The sequence below is a fragment of the Cricetulus griseus genome, chromosome 3 (genome assembly GCF_003668045.3).
Source record: "Cricetulus griseus strain 17A/GY chromosome 3, alternate assembly CriGri-PICRH-1.0, whole genome shotgun sequence".
Lineage (NCBI taxonomy): Eukaryota > Metazoa > Chordata > Mammalia > Rodentia > Cricetidae > Cricetulus > Cricetulus griseus.
The window spans coordinates 54,172,257-54,200,102 of record NC_048596.1 but is presented as its reverse complement, the minus strand read 5'-3'; the positions used below and the strand labels follow the sequence as shown (position 1 = coordinate 54,200,102).

Below are 27,846 nucleotides of genomic sequence, written 5' to 3'. Positions count from 1 at the left end.
GGAGCTTCCAGCGCCCCTCGGCGCAGACGCGGAACTAAGTGACAAATCCTTCCCAACGATTGGCTGGTCGTGGCGCGAATTAGCAAGTCTCCTGCTCAATCGGAGAACGTCTTGAATAGCCACGCCCCCTACCTATCGGAAGTTGACTATGGCCAAATCCGATTGGGCAAAGGCTCACTGGTAGCCAATTGGAAGTGGGCGGGGGCAGAACCGGCTCCTCCGAAAAGCCAATAGTAGACAGCGGAGTGTGACGCCAGGGACATGGCGGCCGCGATCGGCCAGCCCTGGGACGTGTCGGGCTGTCGGGTAACTTCGGTCAGTGTTGAGCGAGAGAAGCAACTGTTTGAGTAGTGTTTGTACCCACGACTCAGAGCAGCCAGCCCTTAGGTCGAGCGATCGTCGTGGCCATGGCTTATCACTCGGGATACGGAGCCCACGGTGCGTGAGTAGTGGGGAGGGCGGGGCGCGGCCTGGCAGCAGGGCGCCAGATCCCCTGCGAGACCCGCTCGCCCGCCCGGAGGGAGAGGGCCTGCGGTGGCTGCTGCCTAGGGCGGGACGTGTCTCTCGGGCTCCTGCCCTGCCACACTACAGCGTGTCCTGGACTTCGCCCTTGCTGGCCAGTCCTGAGATTAGACTGGATAGCACAACTGGAATCCCCAAGTCCGATCCTGCATGAACCGGCCTCCCCTCCAGAACTTCCTTTCTCTGTTATAACTCTGGCAGCATTCCTGACCACTCCAGGGACTCGGAGTAGACAGCGTTGTCTTTTCTACCCGGGTTTGTTAAGGGATGTCTTTCCCGGAGATCGCACTCAAGCAAACATCTGCTTGAATACAAACTCTAGTATTCAGGGATCATCTCCCTTCAGAGACTTCCCAGAAATCCCAAGGGGACAGCCACTTCTAGGTACCCCCTCCCCCGCCAATGTAGTAACGGATTGCTCCAAAAGGAGAGGAGATCTTTCTTCAAATGCATCCTGACTTTTCCTCAACAATTGTTTGGTGTTCCAGGACCATGCACAGCTTCTCATCCTCGGGAGGGGGCAATGGTTTGAGTTCTTGCTCTGTATTTCTGTTATCTAGTTTGGTACCTCCACACCTGTAGGTTCCAAGCACAGGACCCGGGCAGCTCCAGATTCTCCTCCTCTCTTCGATGATACAAGTGGTGGCTATTCCAGCCACCCAGGCGGATACCCAGCCCCAGGAGCTGATGTAGCCTTCAGTGTCAACCACCTGCTTGGAGACCCAGTGGCCAATATGGCTATGGCCTATGGCAGCTCCATAGCATCCCAAGGGAAGGACATAGTGCACAAAGAGGTGTGGCCTGTGCTCAGGGAAAGGGTGACAGGGTTTCTGGCTAGGGTTGGGATGTCACAGGATCCCACTTGACTCCCCAAGCAGCGTTTAGGAAGAAACACACCCACAGTCTCCTTTCTCTACTTCCAGCTGCACCGTTTTGTCTCTGTGAACAAACTCAAGTATTTTTTTGCTGTGGACACAGCCTATGTAGCCAAGAAGCTAGGACTGTTGGTCTTCCCCTACACACATCAGGTGAGCCGGCAAGCCTCTCCCAACTCTCGGATAACCTGGTCCTCAAACCTCAATCCCTTTATTCTCTTTTTCTCCTCTGCTCCTGCTTACATGTCCCCTGTCACTGCCAGAACTGGAAAATGCAATACAGTCATGATGTGCCTCTGCCCCCACGGAAAGACCTCAATGCTCCTGACCTCTATATCCCCAGTGAGTCTCTGATGTGGGCTTGGGGACACAGGGGTACTTGTGCCTTGAAGCATCATTAGGAAAAAGGAGACTCAACTAATAACCCAGGATCCATTCCTGGTGCTTTTCATATGCAGGGAAGGAAGTATAGGAGAAGCTAGAGTATCAGTGGACTTGAATGTCTAATGAGGGGCTCTGGGTGAGGAAGCCAGACTAAATACTTCCTTTCCTCTTGGTAGCCATGGCCTTCATCACCTATGTGCTGCTGGCTGGGACGGCACTGGGCATTCAGAAAAGGTTGGTGCTAACCCCCCTTCTGGCTTATCTCCCTTCCTCTGTAGGGAATCTGTGTCGGGTCCTGTGCCAGGTACCAGCTCACCCAGTGGTACCCTTAGCCTCTCACCTCACACCTGCTACAGGATGGCTCACTCTGACCTACCTTCTCCCATGGCTGCAGGTTCTCCCCAGAGGTGTTGGGCCTGTGTGCCAGCACAGCACTGGTGTGGGTGTTCATGGAGGTGCTGGCCCTGCTTCTGGGCCTCTACCTGGCCACTGTACGCAGTGAACTGAGTACCTTCCACCTCTTGGCCTACAGCGGTTACAAATATGTGGGGTGAGTGTCTGTGGTCTGAGAGTAGCTCGAAGGGTCTGCGGCCCCAGCTTTTGAGCCTGTGTAGCTGCAGCCTTCATTGTGAAGCTAGAGATGCTTTTACCCCATCTCAACCCCCAGCTCTACTCTAACAGTCTCCTCCTGGAGCTAATGACTTGAAAGAGGTTGAGGATTTATGAATTATCTTGGGGAGTCCAGAAGAGAGATTTCAGGTCGTGGGGCTGAGCCCTAAACCTTGCAGATCCATTTGGAGTCTGGTTCCTTGTAGGGACAGCCTGATATCATGGGTCTTGGTGTTGGTGGCTCTAGGCCATGGTGATAGGGCCAGTCTCAGGCTTAGGCCTTGGACATCACCAGTCCATTCCTGCACCCCCAGGATGATCCTCAGTGTGATCACAGGGCTGCTCTTCGGCAGCGATGGCTACTATGTGGCCCTGGCCTGGACATCATCCGCGCTTATGTACTTCATTGTGAGTATGGGGTGGTCCCTCCCCTCTCCTCTGCTGCGTCAGCTCTGGGACACATTTATCTTCCTGGCCCAGTCTCAGCACTCCTCTCTTCTAGGTGCGTTCTTTGCGGACTGCAGCCTTGGGCCCTGACAGCATGGGGGGCCCAGCCCCTGGGCAGCGTCTCCAGCTCTACCTGACCCTGGGAGCAGCTGCCTTCCAGCCCCTCATCATTTACTGGCTGACCTTCCACCTGGTCCGGTGATACCTGGTCCCAGGTGGCACTGATTTTTCCATACATTGAAGATTTGATTTCCTTGACTTGGCTTGACCCTGGTTCCTGGGGCCCAAAGGGAAGCCATGGACACCTCTGGGCCTCTGCTTTGTCCAAGAGCCTCAGCTTGGGGATGTTTAGGAGAAGGGTAGGTAGATCCAGCGAGAGCACCCTGGAGGTGACTTTTATACAGCCTTGAAAAACAGCTGGAAGGGTTGCATCAGACACAGCTGGAAAGGGAGGGTGGGAGAATGGCTGAGGAGACCTCTAAGGCCTCAGGCACATCTGAGAAAAGCCTGGCCTGGCAGAGTGAGTGAGACTGGGTGTGCTGGGGATTTAGGTCCAGGTCGCCCCCTTCAGATGACCCCACCTAACCCCATCTGTTCAAGCCTTCCAGGAGCAGAACTGGGGCTTGTGCGTTCTCAGTAGTTTATTCATCTTTTGTCACAAATGGCCGGGGAGGGGGTGCCGGACTCCTCCAGGCAACATAGAAAATAGGACCAAGGGACAGGATGGGCTGGGTTTGGGATAAGTAGAGACTGGGTTGGAAAGAGAGCCTGGGGAAGGGGAGAGGGCAGACTAGGGATGGGGCTGCCCCCATATTGAGCCTGCTCGTTCCTGGTGCAGGTGCCCCCCCACCTGCAGGGGGAGCTTCAGGGTGAGGGCCAAGGGGGGCTGCCCAGAATTTCCAAGATCAAGGTCTGCCTGGTGGCAGGGCCCAAGTTCCCCTGAAATGGACAAGACTGGGAGTCCTACCCCTTCCAGGACAACTGCCATGCCCAGCTGCAGGCTAGCAGAGGAGCATTCACCCCTGTTTAGAGCTTTGCCTGGCCCTAGTTGGAGGGGGAGAGCTCTGAAGGCGGGGATCCCCGCAGCAGCAGTTGGGGAGGTGGAGAGGCTGGAGGCACCAGTGCCCCCTGTCTCCCCAGGGCTGAGGCCTCTGTGGCCAGAAGGGCAGGGCTAGGGGTGCACAGGCGTCCGGTCCATTCTGGGCTTGCTCCCTGGCCGGCTTTACCCTTAGAAGCTCACCAACGTATAAACCATACTGTGGGGGAGATGAGACTGTGAGCGTGTGTGCTGGGAAAGCCTGCCACCCTCCCAGTCATGCCCTGCGTTGTCTGTGGTCCTCAAGGGCAAAAGGAGAGACTGAGAATTGAGAGCCTGAAATCTGGGATACCCCTTGCCTAGTTTCCAGCTGCTGTGGCCAAAACCTCACCTGTACAGGTAATAGAAGAAGGAGAGCAGGTAGAAGGCGAGTTTGCACCAGGACTCCTTCTGGCAGTAGTTGAGGATGTCAGCATTCATGATAGAGACTGCATCATACATGACCTCAGAGCCATCGGCAGGACGGTGGAAGTACCTGGGGCGAGGGAGGTCTGAGTTCCCTCTAGCTACCCAGGTCTGACCCTCATCCTGCCCTGCTCCCATCTTCGCCCTCCCCCGGTAGCTGTTGCCCTCACCTCCAGAGGTGGTAGAAGAGGAGGGGAATGTTGAGGCCCAGGGTCACCCACTCTGCTGCACACAGAAACATCAGACAGAAGAGGCCGTGGATAGAATATTCCGGGACCACCAGCTGGGGGAGTGAGGGTGAGAGGTCAAAGGCCTGCTGCCAGGTCCAACCCAAGCTTCAATGGCACAGAGGGGTAATGAGGTTTAGGAAACGCCAACCCACCATGATCTCACAACTACAAGGCCTCTAGAGGATTGCCATTCCCACCCTCTTAGGTGGCAAAGTGGATCACACAGGCTGAAGAGGAAGGGCTCGCTGCCTGCTACAGAGAGTGAGGGCAGCACTAGCTCGGAGCTTCCTGACCCCGGCCCTGACACTGACCTTCCTCAGGAGGCAGCAGATGCGTTCGATGTTTTTCAAACGCTCGCGCTGTAGGGAAGGAAAGGGCCTAGATAAGGAAGGCCAAGGAGCAGAAACCAGGGCGCCTCCCATGGCCCCACATGTGGTCGCCAGATGGCGCCAGAGCACTCTGTGGTGTCTTCCTCTCAGGAAAGCAGCCGCGTCCCCATAGCGACTGTCGCCATGGAGGGGCCTTCACCCGCATCTCCATGGCAACGGCCGGCAGCCTGGAAAAGGCTGCCCTACCAGGAGGATCCCGAGCCCTGAAGCCAGCTCCAGGTGTTTGCGAGGGCGGGAACAGGGAAAGGGCAGGGTCACCTCACCGGCCCTCCACATCACACCCCCATCTTCCCGACCCCCATCCCCACCTTCCACCCATGACAGAAAGACAAACGGACGGACACACCTCAGCACAGCACATGTATCACTTACTGCCCGCGCTGGGTTCCCCTGGTCGATGGGGTTCTTGAAGTCAGTCCGCAGCTCATCAAAGGCTATGATCTGGGGGTAAGGGCATGTGCCTGTTACGGTTGGGGCAGGCCCACCACCACCCTGGTCACCCCAGCCCCCAGATGGTTCAGAGGAAAAGAACATGGGCTTCTTGAAGGGAGATGGATGGTAACACACACACACACACCATGTGTGCCTGAACTTCAATGGGCTAGGGATTTATACTTGGGGACCCTGACATATGGACTTATTGCAAAGAGAAGAAGCAGGACAGGTCTTGACCCATGCTCACACAGCAGTCAACAATGGAGTCCTAATGTCTACTGCACTCCCCATATGTTTCAAGACATGGCCTCTCCTCTCCCAGGCCTCACGCTGAGTACAGGAGCCCTGAAGAGTAGGAACACAGCGCTTGTCCAGGAGGCACCCAAGTGGGTTGGGGAGAGACCTCTTGATCAGTGCTGAGGGGTAGAGCGGGACTCCATATGGGTTGGTGGGTTCAAGCTGACTAAGCATTTGGTGAACAAATGGGAGAAACGCAGTCCAAGCAGTGGTAATAACAGACACAAAGGCACAGAAGGTTGAAAGAACATTCGGCGGTTCCTGGGGCTGGGTTGTGTGAAAATGGGAAGAAAGGAGAGAAGGCAGTTGGAAAGGTCAACAGAGCCGGTCCCTGAAAAGCCAGCCGAGACTGGTTCGACACAAGAGTAGAGGGAGTCCCAGACGATTATAAAGTATCAAGTGGAGCAATCAAATTTAGGTTTAGGTTTGGTGGGGATACAAGCTGGATAACAGACACAGCCAAGATAACCACCCAGCAGGCTCTGTCAGCTCACTGAACACTTGGAACAACCTAATGACTTAAGTGTAAGTATTATTTTCATTTCTGACTTTCAGAGGAGAAAATAGAGGTTAGATATCCTGTCCAAGGCCACAGAGCTACTGAGTGGTAAACTTGTAATCCAGTTAAAATTACTACCCATTTTGTCATACTCAGATCACTGAAGGGCCTGTTCAAGTCCAGGAAGGGGTTCATGGTGGTGACCATGGAAACGGAGTGGTGTAGATGCACCCCAGTGCTCTCTAGTAGCCAGCTCCAAAGGGCCTGTGTGGTAGGGGGAGTGAAGGTGAAAGGTCCCAAGAGCCTTCTGTTGTGGTGTCCAGGGATGGCAGTGTACGCACAAGTGGGGAAACTCCTGAGGTAGCAGATATTTGAGGAGATGATAGTGTGGACCTGGAAGGACCTGCTGGTGACCTGGGGGAGGCAGGCTGGCAAAGAAACCTGACTGAGGGGGAAGGGAAGTCCCTTCCCTTTCTCTCTATCCCCAGAATGAGGCAGCAGGCCCACCACCCCCAAACATCCTAGACCCCATACGGTTCAGAGGAAAAGAACATGGGCTTCCTGGAGGGAGCTGGAGCCATCTGGAGCCCCTCCCCCAAGTCCTCTGACTCTGGGCAGCTGCCTGCCTGATAGGCAAAGCAACAGGGTCCAGCAGGGGCGGAAGGGTGCCGGCTGTCTGCCCCCGAGCTGGCACCAACAGCAGGCAGCGGGTGTCAAGCCTCCCACCCCCCCCAGGCTGCTTGGCGCTGACTCAGCATCTCCCTCACCCCGGAACAAACAATTCCCCGCTGTGACAGCTGACACATGTCACTCACCAGGGTTGCCTAGTGACTAGTAGGACCTGGGGTCCTGGCTCAGAAGGTTCTACTTCTTAACAACTTTGGATTGAGACCTACATCTCCTCTCCCAGACATCATGTCTACAAGCCCATTTTCCTGACGATGAAACTGCTCCAGCTAGCTAAGATGACCCAGCTAAAAGGCTGAAGAAGCATAGTGGCTCATAGTAGTAGGGGTTCCAGAATGGTCTGTTGAGAGAACAAAGATGCTGCTCCAAACCTTAGTAGACTTCACCTCAGTCCAGGTCGCCTGCAAGGGCAAAGTCTGGGTCTTATGGAGCCCGACTCCCTTGCAGCTGCTATACAGGCTGCACTGAGAATCTCCTGAGAAGAGGGGTTCTATCGGAGAAAGAGGGGCATGTGAGTGGGAAGTGGGCTTCTTGAATTTCAGGAGCCAGCTGTCTCCTGTGTGTCTTCATTCTTTCTGGTTCTTAGGAACCAAGCTCTCCTGCCCAGAAAGGACTGTCCAAAGCCCTGAGCCTGGGACAGGAAGCTCACTCAGAAAGATCTTACTGGATCTGAGGTGACTGAAGAATAGAAAAACAGAGCAGAGGGCAAGAAAAAGCAAAAGGAGCCAGAAGACTCAGATCAAGACTAGAACAAAGTGAGGGATAGGGCTAGAGACAGGGACATGTTTGGAGACACTCTGGGCCTAGGATCTTCATACAGTAGCGGCTTGGCGTACATGAAAGAGACGGGAGGGCAAAAGGAGAGATGGGGGAATCCCCCCCCCCCAGAGAGGGGGACTACCGGGGAGCATGCAGCAAGTACCAGGAAGAAAGGAAGTGGGGGAGCAGGAAAGAGGCAGGTAAAGCGAGGAGGAAGGGAGGCAGGCTGTTTGTAGTCAGATAAGGGACCCTAGGAGAGGATGAAAGACCAGTGAACTCTGTGTAGGTGCACACAGAGAGTGCTAGTAGCTACAACAGACTGAGGCCTGGATGGGACTCATTTGGGGCAGAAACCTCAGAGCAGGGCAGAGGGGAAGCTGGAAAGGGGGGGACAAAGACCCCAACAGTGAGCCAGAGGCTCACAGTTCTGTAGTGAGGAGAAAGGGCCCAGGTAGAGGAGGCCCTCGGGAGGGCCCAGGAGAGAAGTAGGTAGAAGAATCCTCTCTAGGGATAAGCTATCAGGATGAGATGAGACAGACATTCTGAAGAGTCAGGCTAGGCCAGAGTGAGGGCAGACCAGGAGTGGGGGGCATGAAAGACATGAAAGGGCATGCGTGTGGGAATAGGAAGGGAGCTGGAAAGCGGAAAGGAACTGGAGGGTTACCCAAAGTGAGACAAGGTGGGGTTAGGTTTCTGGTGCTACTTCAAATCTGTCCCTCAGGTCAGAGAAGGGTCCGGGAGGGGACAGGGTTAATGGGTTCCAAGATATGCGGGTATTGTAAACAGATGCAGTTGCCATAGCAACCGGCTCCATCACACTGGTTGGAAAAACCCACAAAGGAGGTGTGTGTGTGTGTGTGTGTGTGTGTGTGTGTGTGTGTGTGTGTGTGTGGAACAGACAAACTGCCCGATGGACAGACGGGGGTGGACGGATGAGGATGTAGAAGGATCAAGAATTCCGCCCCCTACCCAATGACTGGATGAAGCAAGGAGAGGGTCAGGGCCTACTGACATACCCACAGACAGGCGGGGGCGGTGAAGGAAGGGGGGCTACCCCCGGGGAAGGAAGCCGACAACAGGGGTATTAATGACGCGGGGGTGGGGGGGCGGTTAGCGAACAGAAACCAATGGATGGGGGATAGTGGAAAAGACCCTTCAAGTTTCCCCGGGGCTCTGAGGCCATCCGCCCCATTCCCAGCCTGCTCCCTAAGCCCACTGCCCCCCACCCCGCCCCCAGTCTGAGCCCAGCCTTACGTGCCAGATGACAAAGAAGATGAGGGAGGCGCACAGCACCAGGGTGAGCATGTAGCAGAATGCTGCGAAGGTGAACGCCATGGCCCCCGCGCCGGGCGGCGGCCCGGGGGGCGCCAGCGCGGGGTCTGGGCGCAAGGGGACGCCCCCCGGCCCACACTTAGGGCCGGCCGGGCATGGCCCTCGGAACTCGAGGGACACGGGCGGCGCGTCCAGGACCGGGGCCGCGGGGCCGTGGGGGACGCGGGGCGCGGGCCGTGGGGCTCGGGGGGCGCGTCCGCTGCCGGCTGCCCGGGCCCCGATCGCTCATCCTGCGATCCCTCGCCCGCGGCTCCCTCGCTCTCCAGCCCGCGAAGCCGGCGGGGCGGAGCGGGGGCGGGGCCGCTGTGCAGCGGCCTCGGGCGGGGCTGAGGCTCGGAGTGGCCCCTCCGCCAGCCTCTGCCAGCTGGGACGGCCCAGCACCGCCACCGCTGCACGTCAGAACACAGAAGACCCGGCCGCACGGTCCTAGTTCAAGACTCACACAACCATCCCACCACAGCCACATTCAGTACTTCGTCTCTAATCCTCACATACAGTGCTGGCTGTGGAGACAGGCTGAGGCAGGCCCTCAAGTGAAGCATTTGACTTATGCAGGATAGCTGGCATTTGGCTTGAAGCCTGAGAGGAAGCAGAAGAGGGGAACTGGAGGTGAAGACCAACTGCGATGCAGTACATCTGTGGGGCCCAAAGCCCTATCCTGGGTCCAGCTGTTGCCCAACTTCACGCCTCGCAAGTCATCCAGTGGGTGTTGATGGTGGATCACCCGATGGCTTCCAGCCTGCCGTCCTCTGACAGAACCGTGCTGGGCCCTTGGGGACATCCCACAGCAGCATGGCAGGCTTTACCAGCCCCAGAATGTGGGTCAAGGGCTTTTACCAACAAACTTAGGGCAGTCTGAGCCAGGACCCCCTATGTATCACATCAAACTCTGGATTCCAGTTCCATCCAGAAACTCAAAGCCGGACTCAGACCACAGACCACTCAAGTCACCACAGCTTCCTTGCAAAAACCCTCGGCTTATCCAAGGGCCAGTGGAAATTTATTTTTTTCATCCTTTTCCATCTTTCCCCAAGTGGCTTTTCCTTGCAAAATGCCTGACATGACACCAAAGGGGAACCTGGGAGAAGAGGCTCCCTCCCAGAGGGGCAGCCCAGGGATTTTAAATACACACTGGAGGGGAGAGAAAGGGAGGGGAGGGGAGGGGAGGGTGAGACTGGCAAGACCACAGCACAAAGGACATGGCTTCTCAGGTAATCACCAAAGGTTTTCTGCAGGAAGCTGTGCCAGAGGGTGGGGGGGTGGGTGGGGGTGGGGCGGGATTCTGAGTGGGGAAGGGGAGAGAGTCCCACAACCCCAAGTGGCCCCTACATTCCCCAGAGAAGTAGGTCTGGCCCCCTCAGGCTCTGAGGAACGGAGGGATTAGAAGCCAGATGTGCTGCCTCAGGGGAAGAAAGTGGTGCTGGCAGAGTAAGGGTTAAGGCTGGTGCCCGGCCATTGGCACGGTGGGCCTTCCACCTCCGCCTTTCTCAGGGACAAAGGGGCTTGGTGGGCAGGCAGCACATAGGCCTGGCTCTGGCAGGGCAGGGGGAGGCAGGAGCAGGCTCCCTCTGGGCTTGAGACACAGGCCCAGCACAGCCATCCGCCCACCTACCCTAGTTGTGCTCAAGACCCAACAGTAGCTGGACGGCTCAAGCTGAGTGTGGGAGCGGTGGAGGGAGGCAGGGGTGAGGAAAAAGTGGGCTGTTGGCTTTTTGCAGCCCCCTTGCCTGTCCTGAGGTCCGAAGCAGGACCCTGGATCTGAGACCCTGGATCCCCTGGCCACTGCCTGCAGCCAGGGAAGCAGAGGCAGGGAGGCCCTCAGCTACTGGGAAGGAAGGAAGGAAGGAAGGAAGGAAGGAAGGAAGGAAGGAAGGAAGGAAGGAAGGTAGGAAGGAAGGAAGGAAGGAAGGAAGGAAAGGAGGGAGGGAGAAGCCCAGTGCAGCATACATGGGGGTGAGTGACAGACAGCTGAGCCCTCATTCCAAAGAAAGGTGCATGGTGGGCATCTTTTCAAGGTACCTAGAGGCAGCAGCAGAGCAGTTCCTGTGACCACCCCTGCCACAGGTTCTGCATGTCCTCCAAGGGGGCCCTGACAGGACAGCACTCAGAGCAGAAGGCAGATGGGCCAGAGGAAGATGGGGAGCCCAGGACACCCCAAAGCCACAGACTCAAATGCCCTAGGAGAGGGAGGCACTTCCTGCCCCTCCAGGGGCATCATCTGGAGAAGGTGTCCCTTCCCCAAGTGCCCTTCCTAGCAACAGCCACCACTAGCTGGCTTCACAGGGGTGCTGTCGATCTTCAGGTTGGGCCGTTCACCCCCAGAAGCTGCTCCTGGCCCCATCCGCTTTTTGATCTCTGCAGCCATTGTCATGAATGCCTGCTCAACGTTGGTGGCGTTCTTGGCACTCGTCTCCAGGAAGGGGACACCCAGAGAGTCTGCAAATTCCTGCCAAGGGGAAAAAAAGAGATAAGGGCAAGGGAGAGAAGGGGTGAAGGGAAGTGAGCCCTGGCCCCCTGACAGCCAGGGCTGGCCCTGCTCACCTTGGCTGTGGTGTTGTCCACGACCTTCTTGGTGGTGAGATCACTCTTGTTGCCTACCAGGAGTTTATTGACGTTCTCACTGGCGTAGCGATCTATCTCTTGTAGCCACTGTTTCACATTAGCGTAGGACTCCTAGGCACAGTGTCCAAAGTTACTGAACTCCCAAACCCAGTCTAGCCAGGCCTGGAGAACAGGGCTCCTTTGAGGGAAAGGTAGGAGCCCTGAGCATGGGGATACAACTCAAGTCTCCCCCACTTCAGGCTTAGTTTCCCCCCTGGTTCTCTTCCATGTGGCAACCCAAGAACTAGAACCAGAACAGAGTAGTCACCAGCCAGTGGCTGACTCCAGCTTGCAGGCATGGACTCAACTAATGCAAAAGCTACCAGCTGAGGAGACAGCATCTGCTAGGATGGGAGGGTGTGGTGTCTTTGGGGAGTGGGAAGTGGGAAAACACCAGGTTGCAGGTTGGGAGGAAATGGTAAGGGGTAGGCAGGACAGAGCTGAAAAGGTCTTAGCCTGTATAAACTTGGCATGCCCATGAGACAGTGAGGGTTTTCTCAGCTCAAGAGTAACTGGAGTCTATCTGTGTTCTGGAAATAGGGTCTGGGCAGGATTAGATCACACTAACAAAATGCAGAGCAACGGAGAAGTAGCTAGAATAATCTAGAAGAGAATAGGTTTAGACGGTAGGCTATCGTCCAAACTTGATCATCTATGTGACTTCAGATATCTAGTCACCTGACCTGGGTCTCAGTTTCCTCTTTTGTTCAGATAATACCTCCCAGCAGAGCTGCTGTTTGTACGAGGAATGAATGCACCAGGCCTGTCTCATAACAAGTGCTCAATTAGCAAGAGCTGCTATTATCCTCATTACTGCTATTATTATGAAGGGACAGATCTGAAATGATGGGGAGAGAATAGAGGTGTCTTGAGACTAACTATGGAGAAGGGAAGTTTTCTGGTCACACAAGAATTATATTACAAAATGAGGATGCAGAAGGCGGGCAGGGGAGATGGAGAAGCTTGCACTAGAATCTGAATCCTGCAGCTGGTATGGAGCTCATAGAGGCAGTTGAAGGCAGAGAAAGGGCTTTGTCTTTCTTTACTGGGACATCAGAGGCAAGTTACTAACACCTCTGGAAAAGAAGTTCTTCATGTAGGAAACAAGGTATACTAGTTACATTTTTTGTTTTTCAAGACAGGGTTTACTCTGTGTAGACTGGCTGTCCTGGAATTCGCTCTGTAGACCAGGCTGGCCTTGAACTCACAGAAATCTGCCTGCTTCTGCCTCCCAAGTGTTGGATTAAAGGCATGTGCTACCACCGCCTGGCTTAGTTAGCATTGTTCAACTTGACACAAACCTACCTAAGCATCTGGAAAGGGCATCTAAACTGAGGAACTTCCTCCATCAGACTGTCATGTGAGCATGTCTATAGGGATTTTCTTGATTGATGGTTGATGACCCAGCTCACTGTGCAGTGTCACCCTTTGGCAGGTGGCCTTAGGTGGTCTAAGAAAGCAAGCTGAGCAACCCATGGGGAACAAAACAGTAGGCACCTTTCCCCCTGGCTCCTGCTTGAATTCATGCCTTGGTTTCATCAGATGATGGACTATTACCCGATGAGCCAAGCCCTTTCCTCCCACCTGGTGTTTACTGTGGCAACAGAAAGCAAACTAGGGCACAGAGGCCTCACCATTTAGTTCACCGGGTAAGAGCATGAAGATTATTCCCATTACAGACACCAGGGGCCAGTGCAAGCACACAAGAGATGGAACCCATGTGACATCTGTCTGGACATAAGAATTTCAAAACATACATCAAGAGTCCCAGAACACAAGACAAAAGCCAAACCACAGAAGTGGCTGGAGTTAGTTAGGATGCAGAAAATGTGGGGTTAATGGGTAGCAAGGGTGAGCCAATAAAAAAGAGACCAAAGGGATTGGGGTTGTAGCTCACTGGCAGAGTGTCTGCTTATTGGGGGACAAGGGCTAATACAGATAATATTTTTGAGGAAAGAGAAGAAAACAGTACAAAGTCAAAGGAGTCAATCTTGGCAAGAAGATGACTGGATCTAACAGTTAATTAAAGCCTTGGTGATCTGAGTGGCACTTGGCTCACCTAGCTTGTTAGAAGGGCTGGGAGATGAAGGCACGGGGATCAGGAGTATCTGTTACGTGGCCACTGCCCCCCAAAGCAGGAACTCTCCCAGCCCAGTACTGATTGGCAGAAAAAGCAAAGCAGATGGATCAGGAGACTAGGCTTTTGGCCTCTGCCACTAACTAACTTAGCAAGTCACGGCCCCAGCCTGAACCAAGTCTTCATCTTTAAGGTGTAAATATGAGGGGCTTCTCATGAGCGTCAAAAGCTAGGCACAGGGGTGAGTACCCAGTAGCTCCATCTACCAGGGAGGCTTAGGAGGAGGGTCACTTAAACCCAGGAATTTGGGTCAGGTTGGCAATAGAGCCATTTTGTGGGGTAAGCAACCAAGGAAAGCTAAAGACCACAGTTTTTATAAATTGTGAGACACTGTAAGGACAATTTCTGGCTGCTGACCCCACCACAGGAGACACAGTATTCCAGAACTTCTGTTTACGCTGGGCTTCTCACTTTCTTGTTTAGAGCCTTCCAATTGCTCTGTCTGCAGACTTTAGGAAGCAAGGAACCAGCAGTAACCAACCAACTGACTAACTGCCACCAAAGACGGGTAGTCTGGAAGGTCTATAATAAGGTAGCAGGAGCCATGAAGTCTGGTTCCATAAAGACTTCATGACAGGGTCTTGGTAGGATCCGATTCTGTGGCTTGTAGCCCTTTTTATGAAGCAATTCAGCATGGTGTCTACCTTCCAGAAAGCTTAAGGGAAATGAAAACAGGAAAAGGAGTAAGAGTCAAAAGTCAAGGCTCAGGCTAGGCGGTGGTGGCACACGCCTTCAATCCCAGCACTCGGGAGGCAGAGATAGGAAGGTCTCTGTGAGTTCAAGGCCAGTCTGGTCTACAGAGTGAGTTCCAGGACAGCCTCCAAAGCTAAAGAGAAACCCTGTCTTGAGAAACAAAACAAAACAAAAAAGTCAAGGCTCAGGAAGCAAGTCTGGGAGGTAAGTCCAGGAGTACCTGGTCAGTGACGTCGTACACCACGATGATGCCATGAGCCCCCCGGTAGTAGCTGGAAGTGATGGTCCGGAACCGTTCCTGACCAGCTGTGTCCCACTATGAGACAGGAGGAAAAGGGTAGGTCAGCCACAAGGGAACCCTCACTTCTCTCTCAGTGCTGTAGAAAAGCCATACTCACAATCTGAAGTTTGATGGTTTTGCCATCCAGTTCAATGGTTCGAATCTTGAAGTCCACCCCGATAGTGCTGATGTAGCTCTCTGTGTATGTGTCATCCTGAAAGGTTGGGGCCAGTCAAATAGCCTGAACAGACAGGCCCAAAAACTATTTGAAAGTCCTCCCTCCAGCTCCCTACCCCTGTTGTGCTCCTCACTGCCAAGTCTTAGTTCTAAGCACCCCAACTTTCGAGGCCTGGGCCCTTCTTCTGGCAGCTCCGGCAACCTCATTCTTGGTTCTCAGGTCTTTCTTGCAACTACTGTGTTCTGAGTTGTCCCTCTTTCCTCCCAGTGGCCAGCTAGGACCCCAGGTGGATATCATGGGGGTGCTTCTTACTCACAGCAAACCGCAGGAGCAGGCACGACTTGCCCACACCCGAGTCACCAATCAAAAGCAGCTTGAACAGGTAGTCACTGGCAAGAGAAGATGGGAAGGTATGAAGGCAGGCAAGAAGTTCCCTCTGCCACCCCTGCCCCTGCAGTGAGCATGACAGTACAGGGAAGCATGCTTCTGCTTAGTATGTCATGGTGCTCACTAGATCCTCCCACTGTCCTGAAAAGGGACAAAAAATAGACCCTTACTATCCCCAATAAGCTAGCCCACAACACCTTCAGCTTGCTATGTCTGAATTCTCACTTTGTGGCAAAATAAAGGAACACAATTTACCAAGGAACAACCAGCTGGGTGCCAGAGCTGAGACTCTGGTGCTGTTTTGTAGGAATTATTTAGGAAACCCACACTAGGCCTTATAGTGTGCCAGCCTAGGACCCTAAAATGAATGCTGGAACACATGAAGTCAAAACAAGTGTGAAAGAGCCTGAGATGAAGTCACTAATAAGAGGCAGTCAACAAGTGACCATGGAGGCAGCAGTTAATACTTCCTGAACTGTAACTGGTCCTGTGTGAAGTCCTTTAAATACATCGTCTCATTAAAACCTCACAACAGTGCAACCAAGTGAGGAAACCACAGGTCAGAGAAGGGAAATAAATGACTTACCCTAAGCAGTGGCTAACTGTGAGACTGGAGACTAGGTCTGTCAGACTCTGTGACAGCCTGAGCCTCCCTTCTCTGTTCCCCTCCTAACCCTGATGAGCTTCACCCTCTCTCAAGGAAATCTGAGGCCTAGAGCTGGGGAAGAAAAAGGAAGCGGGGAAGGGGAAGAAGACAACACGGGTGCAAAACTGTATGTGGGCCATCTACTCCAAGGGTTTGAGTTTGAGGAATAAAAATCCCACTCCAAGCGAGCTAGCAAATCCCACACCTAAAGTTCTCTGGCAGTGTGACAGGTGAGGGAAGCCGCGTGACAGTGGCACTGGAGGCCTGAGCAAAGGTGAGAGGGCAGAAAAGGACGGACACGGGAGCCACAGGATAGTGCGACCCAGGCAGGGCAAATGTCAGCCCCAGAGGTTAGGACCTGCAGGGATGTGAATCAAGCAGGGGCTTGGGCTCCCCTTGTCTGGTCAGCTTCTGTCTGGGCCAGCCCGGAAAACCGGCCTCAGAAGAAAGTTAAAGGCAGAGTGGTTCACGGCCAATCTGAAAGTACTCGACTCTGGGGACCAGAAATTATTACGATGGACTCCAAACCGCCTGCCCGTGGTCAAGCAGCGGTGGGGAAACTGAGGCTCAGGGAGACCAATCTGCAGGGTCACAACCGAAAAGGCCTGGGAGGGCCGGCGCTGCGGGCTCCAAGTGCTGCCCTTCGAGGCTGTCGCCTCCGGGCCTTGACTGAGAGAACTCGGGGTGTTGAGCCGGGGTCCAGGGGTTCCCGGGGGGAGGGGCAGGACCCGGATGTAGGGGGGGGGTCAGCGGAAGAGGGACCCGGATGTGGGGTCCGCCGCGCAGTTCTGACCAGGGCCAGACAACTTCGATAAGCATACAGCCCCATAGACATGATCGAGGCTGCGCCACACAGCGCGGGCGGGGCTCACTCACTATTCGGGGTTCATGGCGGCAGCGGTGGCCCGCTCGGTCGCTCCCAGTCGGCTCTGCTCCGCCTCCCGTTCCAAGATGGTGGCCGCGCTGCCCTAGAGACCCCGCCCGCGCCGCGCAGGCGCAAACACTTCCGACTCCAGTTGCCCCGCGCTGCCTTGTGGAACCTGTAGTCTCCTAGATACTCGATTTGCCACTGCTGCGCAGGCGCAACCCAGTCAACCAACACGGCCGTGCGCTCCAGTCGCAACCCGCGAACTGCCTTCTGGGGTCTGTAGTCTTCTCAATCCCTGAACGACCTGCGGCGGTATCTTGGACAATCCGCAGGTTAGAACCATACCGGGGTAGGTATGGTTTTGTTCAACTGAGATGGGCAGCCACCCTCTTGGTTTGCAGATTGAAAACATTGAACGAGATGGCACGACGTATTTAGGACCAGAAAAACTTGAATTATAAGCGTTCTTCGTGGGATGGGACTGTCATCACTAATATCACATGCATGAAAAATCATCTCGAGACACTCATTCAGTCCAAGAACATATTGTGGGGTAGAACTCAAAGACGGAACTATCTATAACCCCGTAAGGGCATGCTTTAGGAGAACCCCCAAATCTGTAGCATTTCCTCGTACAATTCAGGATAAGGGCAGAATGTCACGTCCAGTCTCAAGGGACAGGGCATGATGTGTGTGTCCCTCACTCCACCAGATTCCACCCCACCCTAGGGGATGCTCAGGGGTTCTGAGCCTTCTCAAAACAAGCCTGGCTCAGATTCAAATCGTCTTTATTTCTACAGCAACATCTGAAAATAGAGAGCGCGATTGCCTCACCCATCAAATGGGGTAGCCCCTCCTACTGCGGGGGTACGTGGAGGGGACATTGGAAGCTGAGGCAAGGAAGGCGTGGCAGGATGGCTCAATGGGCCGTGCCCAGGGTGGGGTCAGGCCATGCCTGGGCGGGGCGGAGGCAGGGAGCAAAGGACGGTGCATAAGTCCGGGAGGCAACACAGGGCCCGGTGTTGTGGGAGTCCGGGCATCTGCAAGGTTGGGTAGAGCACATCCCTCCAAAACCAGGATGGCAAGGAGATCGGGAACCCTTTCAGGAGGTTCTGCTCCTAGAACTTGGAGCTTGGGAGATACCACCACTCGGAACAGGGGTGATTTAAGGCCTGGGCGGTACCACTGGAGAAGGGAGAGGCAGGTGGTGGCCCGGGAATACCGTGGACTGAAGGGAGGAGGGCTGAGAGGATGACATGGCCAATAACTTATTTCTCTATATACAGAAGCAACGGCCGAGGGCTGGGGGAGTCAAAGATGCTAAAGGACAGCAAGTACTTAAGTGTTCTTGGCTTTGGAGGATGGGTAGGCAGGCCACCACTCCCACAGGCCCTGAATGTAGGGAAGAGAGGCCCCCTGCTGGAAGGAATAAATAAGGAGTAGAGTTGGGGTGGGCAGGCCCGGCCTCCAGGGCCCTGGCTGAGATGACAAGGGAGGTTACCCTGAGATTGAACAGAAAAGACAGGGGTCCTTGGGAGGGGCAGGCAGGACAAGCAGCAGGCCCATGCGCAGGGCTGGGGTAAGGGGTCGTGTCAGATGAAGGCTAGAGACAGGCTGCCCCTTCAGCTTTAGCCCACGAGGGAGTTTCTTCGGGAGAGGTCCATGGAGCTGGAGCTCAGAGTGCGGCTGTCGGAGAGGCCCGTGCCTCCAGGCTGTGGGCAGAGTAGAGAGGGCATGTAGCTTAGACATGGTAACTGGGAGTGAAGAGAAGGGAGAGGAAGGGAGACACAGACGAGTGTGGGATGATGAAAAGGATTGACCAAGTCCTGGTGTAAATACAGCGAGTTGAAGTTTAGCTCACACCTAGGGCCTGAGAGTTCAAGCTGGTACTGGCTGACTATATATATCTGCCCCAGGACAAGGGCTATGTTCCCCTTTACCTGCCTGCCCCTAGTTGTTTCTACCTATATCCTCCCAGCCTAAATTGGGCTGTTGCTGGATGAAGACTCACCAGATAAAAGTTGGGTGGGGACATACATAGACCAAGGGGCCAGAACTATGGGGTGGGGGCCTGGGTCTAGACTGCCTAAGGCCAGATGCCCTCCACTCTTACCTGAACTGGCTCTTCCACACTCTTGTTAAGGAAGTTGAGAGAGCTAGCCCTCTTCATCCTGAGGGAAAAGGAGGACCAGGATTTGTTCATGGTGAAACAGTGAAGGGACACCAGGTTGAGTCTTGGGGGCAGAATAAAGCAGACGTGGTGGTAGTGTTTCCTGAGAGGGAGTGATGTCACGTGGGAGCCAACAGGATACAATCAGGGACAGAAACTCACCTAGAATTAGGGGGCTCCTGTGGGCCACCCCCCTGCAGCTTCCTCACCAGCATCTCACTGCTACGTCTCAGGGCATCCCTGAGCTTCCCGAAGGACCCACTGCGCCGCAGAGAGCCACTGCCATCCTGTGGGGGAAGAATTGTCTCTAGGCCCTGCTTTCTTCGTAGTCTTAGAACCTATCTTAGTCCCACACTCACCCCACTCCACTCAGCGGCAGGCCCTGACTCCTCCAGGTCAGACTCAGACCGAGGCCCAGCACCCCCAGACACATCTCGGCTGCCACGGCGGTCTCCTCGTCCACCACTACCATCTTTTAGTAGCTCTACCACCTTGGTCTGGCTGGCAGGATCCAGGCCCTGAAAGGGGGCAGGAAGCATCAGGCCCTGACTGCAGCACAGGGAGCCTCAAAGATCCCAATTCACCATCCTCCACCTTGGAGCCCCACCTGCTTGCGGCTTCGACTGGCACAATCTTCCAGTGTGTGTGCAGCTTCCAGCTTGCCCTGGCGCCGGTACAAGGCTCCCAAGCTTCGCAGAGTAGTGTTGACTGTGGGACTGTGGACAGATAGCAGGAAGTCTCAAACTCTACCCAGCAAGCAGCCCACATGGGGCTCTGGGGACCAAAAAGGCCTCCAGAATCTGGCCTTTCCTATTCATCTGCCCCTGTGGTAGAACCATCTTGAGAGAACCATTCTAGTGCTAGAAACCTGGCTTGGCCCTAGAGTTCTCCTAGGACATTGCCACCAGGACCAGAAGCTGGGAGACCCTGGAATGAGTGAACCAAGCTTTCCCAGTGCAGAAAGTCTTCTTGGGTTCAGGCCATGAGAGATGAGCTAACAGAAGAGAGGTGTCTCAGAGACGAAGGATAGTGTGAGGCCTGGGTCTCACTGACCAAGGACACTACTTCCTTGGTCCTCACTTTACCCCTAACCCAGACCTATCAGCCCTCACCTGTCAACTTTACAGGCTTTGTACCAGCTGCCATATTCCCCATAGGGGGCGTTGTCCCGGCGCTTATCCTGGGGGAAAGACCAGTCAGTTAGGGAGCTCCATACATCCCAGCCTCACACCCTCTGCACACTTGGAAGCTCTGCTCACAGCGCTACTCACTTTGCTCTCCTCTCGTTCCTCTGCATGCATCCAGATGGGCTTGTTCTCTCCTAGGAAGAACAGGGGACTGTCACCTGCCTGCCACATAGGTCTTTCCAATTGGGCTAGCTAGACAAGGGACTAATGTCTGGGGAAGGGGACAGGAGTATGTAGAAAGGACCAGGATTGGGTTTTGTTGAATAGATGAACAAGCAGCAAACCCAAACCCAAAACATTACTGACCCTCCTCTGTACCCAGATGAACAGGCCGCAGGTCTGTGTCAAATGGCGATAAATGAGGTGGGGTTAGGAGTGATATGGCAGGCCCTTGTACACCTTAAACCAGAGACTGGTGATACACTTGAATGAGGGGCCAGGCTGAGGGATGGGCATCAGGAAATGGCTAGTAATATGGGGCCAGAGGCTACTTCTGAGAAGGAAAGACACTTGGGCCTCAAAGTGAACAGGAATTGTCATGTGGAGAAAGGTGGAGAATGTACATAGTGGCACACACTTTTAATCCCAGCACTTGAGAGGCAGAGGCAGTGAACCTCCATGAGTTCAAAGCCAGCCTGATCTACATAGTTGAGTTTCAGTACAGCCAGAGCTATATATTGAGACTCTGTCTCAAAACAAAATAAACAAACAAAAACAAACAAAAAACAAAAGCAGGGGAAAGAGAAAGGAGGAGACTCAGCATGGGGTTTGCCAATTTGTCTGGCCAGGGCAATGAATTAAGTGAGTGGGCTCCTGCAGGCACCACCCACAGGTGAGGCTGGGCTTCCTGCCAGAGTCTGGGCAGGAAGGTCTGTAAGGCCAAGTACTGTCCTGGGTGCTTCTGCTGAATGAACTGGAGGCACATGGAAGCCATGGACTCACCATTGACAGAGCCAAACTCCTTCTCATGAGCACGGGTAAGGATCTCCTTGTACAGGGTCTCTGCATCCTGGTACTTGCCCTGTTTCAGGTAGCAGGAAGCCTGGAAAGTAAAGACAGTGGGTAAGCAGCATGCAGGAAGCTTAGTTTTCCTTTTCCTTCCTCCTGGATATCAGCCCTCTCTCCCTGCCTCCTCCTTTTCTAGCCCCCAGCCCAGCCTCAGAGCACCAGGTTGTTCTTGGTCTTCGCCACATTGGGGTCATCAGGCCCAAGGCGTGTGGCATAGATCTCCAGGGCCCTCCGGTAGTAGTATTCCACCTCCTCAGCTTTGCCCTGGTTCTGGCACAACAAGGCCAGGTTGCTGAGCTGCTTGGCCACGTCTGGGTGAAACTTGCCCAGGACCTGGGAAGAGTCAGTGGCGGGGGTCAGAGCTGTTCCGACTACTCTGTCTAGCCAGTACCCCTAAGCCCTATCTGCTCTTACCTTCTCCCGGATCTCCAGTGCTCGCTTGCACAATGGCTCAGCCTCTTTGTATTTGCCCCGCTTGCCATACAGAACAGCCAGATTATTCAGGGTTGCAGCCACCTGGGTGTAAGAGAATGGAAGTGTTTTCATTCAGAGCCGTTCATTAATAGGCAGGAACTCTGGAACTTGTGAGGAGTGGAGGGCAACACTCAATCCAATTCTTACTTACAGCTGGGTGGTCCTTGCCCAGTGTCTTCTCCCGGATAGCCAGGGCATCATTGAGCAGGTGGGCCGCATCCTTGTACTTGTTCTGGTCCCTGGGAGCAGGCAGGACATTCAGGGATGTCCTCTAGCCCGAAGCCTGCCCCCAGGGGCCCGTAGTCCCCGTAGGCACTCCTCCTGAGGTCACTGATGAGTGGACACGATAGGAGTGCAACTCAGAGCATGGGAGGCCTGGATAGCCCTACCCTTGAGCGCTCTGGGGGCATTAGACAGTTTATCACAAATCACTAAGACCCACCTCATACCCAAACCCCTAAGCAACACTCAACTTTAAGTGACCCCTAGTGCCTTGGCTCATTTGTCACTTTCTGCCACAGAAACCCTGTAACCCATTATGAGTTCTGGGCCAATTTATGTTCCCACCCCACCTTTCTTTATTTTTTGGGGGGGTTCGAGACAGGGTTTCTCTGTGTAGCTTTGGAGCCTGTCCTGGAACTCACTCTATAGACCAGGCTGGCCTTGAACTCAGAGATCCGCCTGCCTCTGCCTCCCAAGTGCTGGGATTAAAGGTGTGTGCCACCAACACCCCACTTTTCTTCCCTTATCTTTTCCCTCTCTTTCTAGGGTCTCATGTATCCTAGGCTTGCCTTGAACTAGCTGTGTAACCAATTCCTGACTGTTTTGCTTCTACCCATTAAGTGCTGAGATTATAGTGTGTACTACCACACCTGGCTTCCAACTCACATTTCAAAGCCCATACTCAAGCCTGGATGCCTAGAGGAGCTGTGCTGACTCCCAGTGACCCTGGCGTTTTCATGTGTTACCTTGCTGTTGTTCACAGCCAACCTTTCCTTAAAACTCTTAACAAGTTTATTTCCAACTGGAGGCCAGATCTACATATGCAGGCCCTTCTTTCTCTGCTGCTCAACTGTGCCTGGAGACTTCCATCTGGAAGGCCAGAGGGCCCTTACCGATAAACCAGTGCCAGGATGTTCAGCATAGTGGCCACATCAGGGTGGTCATGTCCTGATGTCTTCTCCAAATCCTCCAGTGCCTGCTTACAGAGGGGCACAGCCACCTCATAGCGGCCTTGTGAAGCATACTGGATTACCAGATTGTGGAGGGTACGCAGTCGTGCTGGTATTTCATAGCCCCCATGTTGTGCAGCTACATCCCCTCCTCCAGGGCTGGGAGCTACAGGGCCAAGGACAGGAAGTTAGATGTGCCTTTTCCTTTCTGAGCTAGGCTGGCATATGTCAGCCTAGCCTTTTGCCCATGTGTTCCTGGGCAAGTCACCAGTCGGCCTCAGCTTCTGCACTTACAGAGTATGTTTAGGTACTGCACGAGGATTAAGTCTGAGCCCTTCATCTCCTCTGCATTGTGAGTGAGGCAATCATGGCCCAATTCAATAAGGTCCTGCATGAGTTTTCTCTTGACTGTCTAAGGAGGCCCAGTAGAGCCAAGTTCAGATCCTCCAGGCCCGCTAAGCATGCCACCTGCTCCCCATAGAGCTCAGGGGATATAAGACGCAACAGGAAAGACTTGCCTTTTAAGCCCTAACATGCTGGGATAATGTGATTGAAAATGAGGCAAAAAAAAAAAAAAAAAAAAACATGGAGGCAAAAAAGAACATAGATGCCATGAATACTCCATCTCCTGTGTACCTGGACTCTGCTCATCCTCATTGGGAAACAAGTCATCCAGGGAGTCTTTGGGGACATCACCCTTCTCCTCCTAGAAAGGAAGACAGGAACAAGTGTCAGAGAAGTTGGCATAGGTATCAGTGGGCATGTGGGAACTGGATGTTGGCCAGCTGAGGCTCACATTTGGGGAAGCATCCTCATCCAGTTTGCGGATCTGGCTCATGAATAGCAGGTGCTGCTTCTCTTCTTCCAGCTGAGCCACTGCCTGTTCACTGCGCTGCAGCTTCTGCTGTGTTCCTGCCAGCTCCTCACGTAACCACTGGTTCTCTTGTACCAGGCGCCGCACCTGAGCCCGCAGCTTCTGCTTCTCTGACTCCACAGCCCCCAGATGGCTTGACAGTGCCAGGATTACCTGCACAGCCAGCCAGATGAGGGTCAGAGCTCTAGTCATCCCATAGCCTGTAATTACAGCCTCAGCCACCTAGGGAGCCAGTGAAAGGCCTGAGTTCTCCCCTACCCAAGGCCACAGGCTTCAGCCCAGAGTTGGAACCCAAGAAGAGGTGTGGTAATTTTGACTACCAAGACCCTTGTGGGATCTCTGAGCTCCCAGACTCTTCCTCGTTACCCACGGCAGCCATGACGGATGTATCACTATTTCCTTTCCTGCTCAGGGCTAATGCTTGCTCAAAGAACCCTGATAGGTGGCTGAAAGGTCACACAAAGACCTCATCCTGACTTCCGTTCATCACTCATGGCACTCTCTGCTTGCCCGAAAGGAAGGGAAGCCACATGTGTCCAAAGTCCCCAAAGGGTCTTAAGATCCACCGGCCCTCAGTCCCCTCAGTCTCAACAACCAGCTCTTTCAACATCTGATGCTCTTCTGGATTCTCCAGGCTCTGTCATGAGGCCTTGGCAGAGGCTATATATTCCCCTCTATGCTTGAAAAATTTCAAGGGCCAGGATCGTTGTCTTTTTTCAGGAATGCTTTCCCCTCTGCTCCATCTCCACTCTGGTACCCTTTATGCCATTCTGTTTCCAATCTGTCAAAGACCTGCATACTAGTGAGAATGGAGCCTCTGCATACCTCTCTGTGTCTGACAGCTCAGTGGCTGAGGAGGTGACACTGCCTTTTCAGAAGGTTGTTTGCAAACATTTTTTTTGTTTTGTTTTGTTTTGAGACAGAGTTTCTCTGTGTGGCTTTGGAGCCTATCCTGGCACTCGCTCTGTAGACCAGGCTGGCCTCGAACTCACAGAGATCTGCCTATCTCTGCCTCCCGAGTGCTGGGATTAAAGTCATGCGACACCAACGCCCGGCTTTGTTTGCAAACATTTTTAAATTTAATTTTGCTTTGTTTTTCTTTCTTTCAAGACAGTTTTTTTTTTTTTCCCCTTCTGTAGCCCTGGCTGTCCTGGAACTCTCTCTGTAGATCAGGCTGGCCTCAAACTCAAAAACCCATCTGCATCTACCTCTTGAGTGCTGGGATTAAATAGCCAGTGTGTCACCACACCTGGCTATTTGAAAACATTTTAAGGGACAGGTGTTTTCATAATCACTAGCTTAAAAAAAAAGTTATGTTGGGCAGTGGTGGTGCACTCCTTTAGTCCCAGCACTTGGGAGGCAGAGGCATGAAGATCTCTGTGAGTTCAAGGCGAGCCTGGTTTACATAGTGACTTTCAGGATAGCCAGCCAGGGCTATATAGAGAGACCCTGTCTCAAAACAAAACAAAAACAACAAAACCACCAAACAAAATAGCTCCTAACCAACCTGGAAGTATATATAACAGATGGCATGATCACTATTTTAAAGACAAGGAAACCAAGACAATACAAGCTGCACAAGATTTCTGAAGCCAGGCAGTGTCTTGGCCAAGAACCAGAGAGAACAAACCCTCTCCCACAGAATCTAACCCCTTCCCTGTCCAGCAACCCACTTCATGGAGACCTAACTAGAACTGCTAAATGATCCAGATTCTCTCATCCCTCAACTTGCCAAAAGCACAGGCTTCCAGGAGTTGTACTGCACCTTTAATCTTTCTTCATCCCCAGGTCCTGCAGAGTCTTCTTCCAGAATATCTAGAACTGGTGTCTTCATGGCTGCTACTCTAATTCAAACGTCTGTCTCTCATTTGAAGCCCAGCAGTGGCTCCCTAATCACTTGTTCTGAGTCCATCCTTGACCTACTAAAGTTAACTCTGCATAGGGCACAGAGAGTTTTCAAAACCTAAGCCAGACTATGTTCTCTGCTTGTAGGAACCCTCCAAAGGCTCCCTGATATCCTGAACAGACACTGGGTTCTGTTTCCCCACAGGCCGCTCCTGTCCCTTTCTCCCTCTCTGTCAGTTCTAGTCACACAATTCTCCTCACACTTGCAGCACATGCCCTGTTCTACCTTGAGGTCTTTACGAATGCAGTTGCCCCTAGATGCAGGCCCATCTCTCCCTTCAGGTCTTGAGTTAATGTCATCTCAGAGAACTCCTGCCTTACCAATAGATAAGACTCCCTAGTAAACTATCACAAGATCTTGTTGTCTTTGGATCACTGATCACAATTTGTTTCAAACAACTAATCAAGTATGTGTGTGTGTGTGCTTCTCTTCTCCTATTGTACTGGGGGGGGGATCTTAATTTTATCTGAAGAGGGAAGTAAGATGAAACAGGGTCTCACCATCTGACCCAAACTAGCCAAGAACTTGAAATTCCCCTGCCTCGGCTGCTTAAGTGCTGGGATTACAGACACCATGCTCAGTAAGAACAAGGATCTTGTCTGCCTTGTTGAATTCGGCATCCTTGACATTAACAGACTGCCTAGTATACACTAAACAAGTGATAAACTACAGAACTTAATAAATTAATGTAAGATAGAATTATGAAGGGAGGTTATTGAAGTATTTGCTTTCCTCTGCCATCCAGTCTGTTAGGTAGAACGGGGCTGGACGGCACAGCTTTGTGTGGAGGTAGGGGTGCCCACTCGGGCAGGGCTGGCATCTTCAAAGTGTATTCATTTAACATTACTTATTTCTTAACATGAGGCTTCAAGAGACGAGTGTTTCCTTGCTGAGAGTGTTCCTATATTACTAGGACCCTTGCAGTAATCTTCCACCTTAGGCCCAACACTGACCTACCTGAGCCTCCCCAAGCCCCAGCTCGATAGCCTCCAGGGAGCGGCGCAGGAGGAGGCAGCGCTCCTGCGAACCTGGCTCGGCCTCGCTTGCCTCATGAGAAGCCAGAGGAGCTAGCAGGGCACGATGCTCTCCGCGCAGGGTCTCTAAACCCTGGATAACAGCCTTGGTGCCCAGCACGATCTCGTCCTGGCTCAGCTTCTCCTCCCGCGGAAGCACCAGCATAGCCATGGTCTTGCCGTCTGTGGAGGCGAGGGACGAGTAGGTGGGCGCCCGTCCCAGGGCCACACCGCCGTCCACCCCAGGTTAGGTAAACACCGGGAGGTCCCCTGACGCCTAGATCCCCAAGGGTGCCCAGTCCGCAGCCCGCACTCGGCCTACAGGGGGCGCGCCAGGCTCGTTTCGCCTAGGGAGACGCAATGCGGTGTGGCGAGCGAGGCTGGACCCTGATTCCGCCCTAGACCACCGGCTCCGGTAGGCTTACGTAGCCCAGCCACAGGACTTTCCCGGAACTGTCCTAGTCAAGACACAGGGCACTAGGGTGCTGTAAGAGGGGCCGTAGGGCTTCCATGCCGGAGACCTCAGCTCCTCCGGGTGACCCGGCCCCCTCCCCCAGGGCAGGGTGAGCCCAGACTCCCCGTTCCGCCGTCCCCGGGAGGCTGGTTTCTGCAGGCCGCGCCCACAGCGACCCCTCCCACAGGCTGGCCCAACGCCCGCAGACCCTCCCTAGAAAAGGCCCAACTCCCAGCCCTCGCCCAGGACCGCGCCCCCTCCCCGCAGCCGGGTCGGGTCCTCCCACAGGCCGCGCCCACGACGACTCCTCCTCTAGGCCGACCTGCAGCCGCTCTTCACTGTCGGGCCCGACTCGGTCTCCCGGCCTAATCGGCTCGCGCCAACCAGCACCTTCTGTCTGGGCCAGGCTCCGGCTGCAGCTCCGGCTCCTGCCCTGCTTCAGCCGGATCCGCGGCCGGGAGCTCGTCTAGCTGCCTCCATCCCGCCGGCCTTCCCAGCAGTCCCCGCGCCGCCTTAAAGGTGAAGCCGCTACCTCGGCAGCGTCGGAGGGGGCGAAACACGTCCCAGCAGGCCACTTCCCTGCCTTAAAGGGACCCCGCGGGCCAGGCGGGCTCCGGGGTGGGGCCAACCCTGCAGGGACGCAGAAGGGGCGTGGCTGGGCTCGCCCCCTCGGACCAGAGCTTCCTGGTCTATGAAACACCAGAGGCCCAGTGTCTGGACTGAGGAGCAAGGAGAAGGCCCAACCTCACTGGCGTCCAGAGCGAGGCAGTCCACATTTATTGAGCCCTCACTACTTGTCAGGTGTTTTGGTTGATGTCTTAAGTGCATTAAC

The 27,846-nt window shown here is 54.1% G+C and overlaps 4 protein-coding genes across 5 annotated transcripts; 1 reads left to right on the top strand and 3 right to left on the bottom strand.

The window, feature by feature from the left end:
* Positions 1-232: 232 nt before the first annotated feature.
* On the top strand, positions 233-3,095 carry Yif1a (Yip1 interacting factor homolog A, membrane trafficking protein). Its single transcript, XM_027408633.2, has 8 exons — positions 233-438; positions 1,105-1,316; positions 1,446-1,550; positions 1,661-1,739; positions 1,958-2,015; positions 2,176-2,331; positions 2,705-2,798; positions 2,893-3,095. Exons 1-8 carry the CDS (start codon positions 408-410, stop codon positions 3,037-3,039), a joined length of 882 nt encoding a protein of 293 aa, XP_027264434.1. The 5' UTR covers positions 233-407; the 3' UTR covers positions 3,040-3,095.
* A 365-nt stretch (positions 3,096-3,460) lies between these two features.
* Positions 3,461-9,116, bottom strand: Cnih2 (cornichon family AMPA receptor auxiliary protein 2). 2 transcript variants are annotated; one of them, XM_027408635.2, is made up of 6 exons: positions 8,889-9,116; positions 5,330-5,398; positions 4,880-4,927; positions 4,509-4,621; positions 4,265-4,408; positions 3,461-4,093 (listed from the first exon to the last, which is right to left on the bottom strand). In XM_027408635.2, the coding sequence occupies exons 1-6, from the start codon at positions 8,967-8,969 to the stop codon at positions 4,066-4,068; spliced, it is 483 nt and encodes a 160-aa protein (XP_027264436.1). In that variant the 5' UTR covers positions 8,970-9,116; the 3' UTR covers positions 3,461-4,065. The 2 variants fall into 2 exon arrangements, with proteins under 2 accessions (XP_027264436.1, XP_027264437.1); XM_027408636.2 differs by lacking the exon at positions 8,889-9,116 and having other exon boundaries at positions 5,304-5,398.
* Positions 9,117-9,923: 807 nt separating this feature from the next.
* Positions 9,924-16,916, bottom strand: Rab1b (RAB1B, member RAS oncogene family). The gene is made up of 6 exons (XM_027408634.2): positions 16,765-16,916; positions 15,172-15,244; positions 14,796-14,891; positions 14,618-14,713; positions 11,508-11,639; positions 9,924-11,412 (listed from the first exon to the last, which is right to left on the bottom strand). The coding sequence occupies exons 1-6, from the start codon at positions 16,776-16,778 to the stop codon at positions 11,218-11,220; spliced, it is 606 nt and encodes a 201-aa protein (XP_027264435.1). The 5' UTR covers positions 16,779-16,916; the 3' UTR covers positions 9,924-11,217.
* A 611-nt stretch (positions 16,917-17,527) lies between these two features.
* Klc2 (kinesin light chain 2) lies at positions 17,528-27,608 on the bottom strand. Its single transcript, XM_027408632.2, has 16 exons — positions 27,337-27,608; positions 26,505-26,743; positions 23,564-23,794; positions 23,404-23,473; positions 22,711-22,933; positions 21,747-21,834; positions 21,536-21,637; positions 21,281-21,454; positions 21,056-21,155; positions 20,198-20,247; positions 20,039-20,106; positions 19,534-19,642; positions 19,286-19,444; positions 19,089-19,213; positions 18,870-18,927; positions 17,528-18,468 (listed from the first exon to the last, which is right to left on the bottom strand). Exons 2-16 carry the CDS (start codon positions 26,730-26,732, stop codon positions 18,385-18,387), a joined length of 1,869 nt encoding a protein of 622 aa, XP_027264433.1. The 5' UTR covers positions 26,733-26,743; positions 27,337-27,608; the 3' UTR covers positions 17,528-18,384.
* Positions 27,609-27,846: the final 238 nt, after the last annotated feature.